The sequence below is a fragment of the Austrofundulus limnaeus genome, unplaced genomic scaffold, assembly GCF_001266775.1.
Source record: "Austrofundulus limnaeus strain Quisiro unplaced genomic scaffold, Austrofundulus_limnaeus-1.0 Scaffold52, whole genome shotgun sequence".
NCBI classification, from domain to species: domain Eukaryota; kingdom Metazoa; phylum Chordata; class Actinopteri; order Cyprinodontiformes; family Rivulidae; genus Austrofundulus; species Austrofundulus limnaeus.
In genome coordinates, this window is record NW_013952454.1 from 1,187,115 (window position 1) to 1,193,508 (window position 6,394).

Consider the following 6,394-nt stretch of genomic DNA (forward strand, 5'->3'; position numbering starts at 1 on the left):
TGTGAATATTTAAAAAAATGTTACCAATTGTTTTAATATTTGAAATGAATTACAATCATCCTATGTACAATGTGTTAACATTTTTAAGACTTCTGAAAGATTGATTTAAGACATTTTAAGGCTAATTAAGGCCTTATTTTTGGATTGATGAATTCAATGCCTTTTAAGACTTTTTAAGGATCTGCAGGAACMCTRACYAAAGGAAATGACACAAGACATGCAAGTAACAAACAAAGGTGTAGTACCGAGTTTCTCTACATCTTGAAGAGGATGAACGCCAGGTGAGAGGATGAAGAACATGGGGGTTGACGGACCACTGTCCTCATACAACTTGTCAAAATCCAACCTGACAGGCTCCACATATTTAGTTCCCAAGTTTTCCTCCACAAACTTTCTACAAAGCAACAGAAAAATACAAAGGTAAATGATGCATAGCTGTTAAAAATACAAATGCACTTTGGTTAAGTTTTTTATTTTTTTACTTTAATGCATAAGTCATTCTGTCAGGCCGAAGTGCTCGCAGAATGATCAGCTTCTGCAGAGAACTCTTATTCTTCCAGTCCTGAGGAAGCCTTTCATTTTCAGGACAGCTGGACTCCACAATCTTCCTCCAGCGCTTCGGCGAGCTCTCCACATCTTTGTCGAGTCCACTGAACTCTTCTGCRCTCGAAATTGTCTACATTAAAGCAGAAGGCATCATTATTACATTTCTTTGCAGTGAAATGCGACATTAAAAAAATGTCATCCCTTCGGGGATTACAGGTATTGTGTTTTACCTTAATAGCCCCCCAGGTGTGTGGAGAGAGGAAAGACACAGCACTAACTTTTACAGCTTCCACTGGGAAGTGTAGAAGGTAGTGAAATTCCTGGGGATCAATCAGGYCACGACTGAGCAGAATCTAAGAAGGACCAAAAGTTTATTGTTATGATCTATGTGTTATTGATTTATTTATTGTTAATTCTGTAACTGGGTTAATTTGTGTTGGATGAAGTGGCAGTAAATGTGAAATAGCCACGAGAAGGACAGCCTTCAAAGTTACAAAATCTTTACGAAGACAACAGTTGGTCCAGTGACAAATAATTGCATTATGCCATAAGAACCAACCCTCCTGTCAGAACCAACTGTCTGAACAGCAGCCATGGAGCAGGGTGTGAGAGGTAATCAATAGCAGCGTATGGTATCGCTGACTGCTTTTAATTGAAGTTAATGTGGGGGCAGAAAAGTACTTTGATTGATGAGAGTGACAGCAGGCCCCACCTTTGAGGCGGACCTCAGTCCCTCACCTGGAAGGCCGTGTGTGACAAGAAGGTTAACTTGTCTCTCTCAAACAGGCCCTGGCTGGTGTACAGGAATACAGAATAGGTGATGGCCTCAGTGAGGGTTTGCACTCTGGTCCTCACATCCTCATCCCATTCTGCATGCTCCATCGCTTTGTTAAACACTGAATTAAAGGCCTGAAACACAGCCAGAAAAAATACATGCCAAGAAAGGTACAGCACTCCAAGTTACACTGAATTCACACCCAAAACAGAATGCACAATCTTTAGTTTTTGCTTAAGATTTTTAAAGTGCCTGTGACATCAAATTTTTGTGATAAATGTGATTGCACTTTTGGAAAGATAACATGGATAACATATTGTAAAAGCAATTTCACACCACTGAGACGAACAGTTGTTGAGATATTTGTATGTGAAGTAACAGGAAGTGATGTCAAAGGGGAATATCTGCATGCAAACAGAGCATTACTACAACGGCTAACACAGACAGCAGGGAATCTTCTGATGTTTCTTTAGATAATTTTAGTCCCTATAAGAGAGAGATGAAGAAGAATCAGAGCTCAAATAATGTTTTTTAATACAGAGAAGGGAGTTTTATTTCTTAAAGAGTTCCCCTTTGATGTCACTTCCTGTTTCACTTTAGCTGAGCCAAATTTAAAGGAAAATATGCCAGTTATGCTACAAATTGTGTTTTATGACAATTTTCCTAAATATGAAGATATTTTCCTTGACTTTTTGTATTTGGAGGACAGGCATGTCACAGGCACTTTAAGCTTATGTGTATTTTCATTGCATTTTGGCAGAAAAAAAATAAACAGAAATGTTAAAGAGAAAATCTAACAGAAACTGTAATAATGTATGTGAGAGCACTTGAGGGGTGAAAGTTTCACCTTGAGTGAAAACTGGTACATGGGGTTAATCTTGCTGAGGTCATTGATGATAAAGAAGAGGAGCGACGCTCTCTCAGCTGCTGGGCGGTATAGTTCGCGAGCCTCGTTGATCTTTGTCTCGTTCTCTCTGGCCTCCACCACCTGTGCGTTCCAATTGCACAAAATGAGCTATTAGGTCCTCAGTCATGCTCCAAAACCCCCCCATTACACACATTCCTAACTACACATCATTTATAGCTAATGCAATAAAATGAGGCACTTGCAGCTGCGTGACATTCAATAACAACTGAAAAAAAAAAATGAAAAATTAATAATTGGACTATTTACTTTACCTTGTGCTGTATGTGAGCGGCCATGTTCTTGGTGTTTTCAAGTTGCTCCACCAGAGAATTGTCACTGAGAAAATTCCCGCCGGCGGCAGAGAGATGACTCAGCAGATCATCTTCAAATCTCTTCAGTTCAATCTTGAAGTGGTTCTGCTGTGTCGTCAGCTGCATCTTTGTAAAGAGAACATTCGCAATTCTAGATTTTCCATCAGTATAYTGGCTAAAAACTTTGATGTGGACAAAATGTACCTTCAGAGCCTCCAGGTCAGGTCTCTCTTTGGACACCACTTGTCCCAGCAGCTGTTCCTCCAGGCCCACAGGAGTCACAGTGAAGTTTATGAGGGTGGTCTGGGCCTGGACCTCTGGAGGGAAATGTGGATTGGCCAGCTTGGTGTGAAGAATGAGCTGAAAGCTACTTTTATATTCACACTCTTTGCCCCCAATAAGAATATACCTACATGACAGGAAACATAAAAAAAACTTACGTTCTGTACTAATATGTATGTAGGATAAAAATCACAGAAAAAAATTAAACTAGACGAAATTTGAATCACACACGAATCAATGACATCGATTTGAACAACTGCTACTGTTTAGCTAATTCCACATCAAAATAAAAACACAATATCTGTAAAAAAATGACTCAAATATATACATGGTTGTGTTTTCAAAAGTTAATCAGCTGAAGATAATAACTAGTTTTTGCTGCGTTTAAATCTGGTTTGGGAAATATTTTTGCTCTGGAAACAGACATTATATGTACCTTAAGGGGTGTGGGGGTCTAGTATGCAAAATCATTTTTTTATGTTTATATCATGTTATAATATCATTCCCTCATAAAAAAAAATATATACCCAGAGTGTTGCTTTGACTCCATTCATGCATGTTTGAGAAATCCTTGAATCTCCTGTAGTAGCCATGTGGAGCTGCCTAAACGCTTGCTGATACAAAGTCCCGCCTATTTGTACGAAGCTCCTCCCTGGAGCTCAGTCTGCAGCCGAGCCCCCGCCCCACAGAGCACCCCTCCCCTATAGGATTGTGAAAATGTACTGAAGTGGGAGTGTCCAGAATGGTAGGATGTTCTTAAAGACACATAGGCCAATTTCAAGGTGTTTAGATGAAACTATCATGCAAAGTCAATTTTAGTATTGATTAATACAGAAATTTGACTACAACTGAAGGCAACAGTTACTTGATTGCAGCACAGAATTCTACTATGTGGATAGAAAATACATAATATCCCCATCTTTAAAATCAAAGCAACAAGTCATGATTTCAGAAGCTGTAGTGACACACAGGAAGAAATATTCTGATTCTATGTAAAATATTCATGTTAGTAATATACTTTTTCACTTATTATTCGATATGAACATGATTTTATATTCTTGTCTGCATGAAAAAACTGAGAAAAAAATTCTTCAAAAGTCTTATAAGAATAGTGCAGGCAGTTTTATAACCACAAGGTAATCTGAACAAGTTCCTGCAGACTCTCTGGAACCAGACAAAAGTTACAAAACCTGATATTTTAGGGTCAAACCTAATTTTTAGGATACAAAAAAATATTTTAAATAAATATAAAAATGTATCCCATGCCAGCCAATACTTTTCTATTCTTGCCTTTCAATTAAATTAGTACTGGCTTGACGAACCTGGTGGCTTTTCATTTATCGCTAATTACCCACGGTGTCAGGTGAGGCCCCAATTTTTATGGCACAAGTTCCTCATGGCCTAGGTATGGTTCAACTCTATATCTTCACAAGCCAGAATTAATGTACTATTGATAGAACCATTACTCCACCAAATTAAAGTCCTTGCTGATGGATTGGCTTGTAGTCTTCCGTCAGCCATGAAAGGAATAATTAGTATTCATTACTTCACACTCTGCAACATTCCAATTATTAATGAACTTCAGCTGTGGAGCCCTACAAGATCCATCATGGCTGCCCCAGCAGGTTGAATTAATCATCGACAGAAACAAGTGTGTGGGTCATCTACAAGAGATAAACTTATAATCAGATTTAGTATGATGAATTGTTATGTCTGGACAGACAGGACTTCAAAAGAAGAGCGTAATGAACATCCAACAGGAAGCTCGATATTAATGGTCACGAATGGATCGGAGCAAGAAAGATGTAAACATTTCAGAGGAGGAAATCAAAGCAGAACATCAATATGTGGTATTTCCTATGTATGCTGTTGGTTACCCAGTTTATGGAATTTACAGTATTTTTTATCTATATGAGGGTAATTGGGTAACTATGGTCCTCACAGGATAGCTTTGTTGCAGCTATTTTGTTGGAAGTGTTATATTTATAAAGTGAGACATAATGCAGCAGCTATTGATGTTCAGGAAGTTAGATTTTAAATACAAGGATTAACCAGTTATTTTTTTTATAAAAAGGGGCTTAATAAAGTCTAAGGACATTAGTGAAAATGACCCATTGGTAAAGAAAATTCAGATACAAAGTCTTATCTTAACAAGTATTAAATAGATTATTAATCCTAGTTAGGAAAAATACAGCAAAATGCCAAAAATAACCAATAATTATAAAATATTAACTGCTTTTGTGAATCCATAATGAACAACTGAAGTCAACGTTATGTGCTGGTGTTTTGTGGGAAACAGGAGTCCTTATATACAACCACAATAGCCCTCAGTTCAGTTTTTACACTGAAGTTCAGCTGTTCAATATTCATCACAGCTCAAGAATATAAACACACAAATATACATCTATCACCCATCTTGAAGGAGCGATCAATACGTTGACCTCAGGGATTTAAAACCCGTGTCCCAAATTCATTTATAATCTAAAGAGCGGGCAATAATAATGCATTTAGTCATGTCTTTCTGGGGTTTCCGAGCCCAGTGAGGTTCAGCCATCTGACAAATCTGCACCTATTGTCTAATGCCACAGACACGCTGGGACAAATTGTGCACTTATCGACTTAAACACAGACAATAAAAATGAATTCATTTCCCTTTGTTTTGTTTGTCGCATTTTCCAGAAAAAAAACTTTCCAGCACCAACCTTCCTTTTTTAATAGTTCTTCTTCCTAGCAGAGGCTCCAGGACTGGGTCTATTTTTTCTGGCAGATTCTCTATCAGCACTGGTTCACCACAGACAAGCGCTTGTTCAATCACATCCAGATAACTGCACAATAAATAAATGAATGGAAAAATAAGGAAGATTGCAGAAAAACACACTGGACTGGCACTTTTTTTTTTACTTTACATAAAACTCACTGAAAAATCAACTGTACTCTTTTCATTCTCACCCTTTCTGTTCCATTCGCACCACCCTCAGCTCTGGCCCGAACCACTTTCTGACCCACTTGACTCCCTGCTGCTGCGGGTCGATGATGAGCGGCCAACGCTCACTGGTGGTCAGGATGGCTGCATTTTCAGCCGACATCCTATCGTTTGGCAAGCCCTGGTTATGCCAGGCAGCTACAGTGGCATCGTCTGTAAGCATGACGATTGGGTCCAAGCCGTCTGTCAGGGGCACCGAGACCTGGAACAAAACACAAGAGGACTGAGGTCACTGCAGGCCAAGCACAAGTGGAAGTGTGCTCCAGTTTACAGACTCCAACAAATAAAGTCATTTCGTTGCATACAACGTCTTAAGCGTTGTCCAAAACGGTTCTTGCCTTCTGAGATTGAAGAAAAGGAATCCAAGCATTTTTGAAAAGGTCCTCACGATACTGGCTGGTAAAGTAGCCCATGTAGGAGACGAAGGCTGACGTGAGAAGGATGTCACCACACAGGGTTTCCCTTTGTTTTTCATACTGGACAACTGCCTGGGACCAGCGCTCCCGCTCAGACTGAAAGACATTAAATTAGGCTTTAAATATATATATTGTTCTTATATATACAGTATATACACACACACACACATACAC

General features: G+C 38.9%; 1 protein-coding gene across 1 annotated transcript in view; it reads right to left on the reverse strand.

The window, feature by feature from the left end:
* Positions 1-6,394, reverse strand: part of si:dkey-233k19.3 (dynein heavy chain 11, axonemal) — a gene marked incomplete at its 5' end in the record, with an annotated part of 47,261 nt that overhangs the window by 7,521 nt on the left and 33,346 nt on the right. The window contains 10 exon segments of the mRNA XM_014008736.1: positions 246-394; positions 483-676; positions 777-899; positions 1,285-1,455; positions 2,169-2,309; positions 2,501-2,665; positions 2,744-2,948; positions 5,524-5,646; positions 5,771-6,006; positions 6,143-6,316. Of these exon segments, the coding sequence (XP_013864190.1) occupies positions 246-394; positions 483-676; positions 777-899; positions 1,285-1,455; positions 2,169-2,309; positions 2,501-2,665; positions 2,744-2,948; positions 5,524-5,646; positions 5,771-6,006; positions 6,143-6,316 (1,681 nt within the window).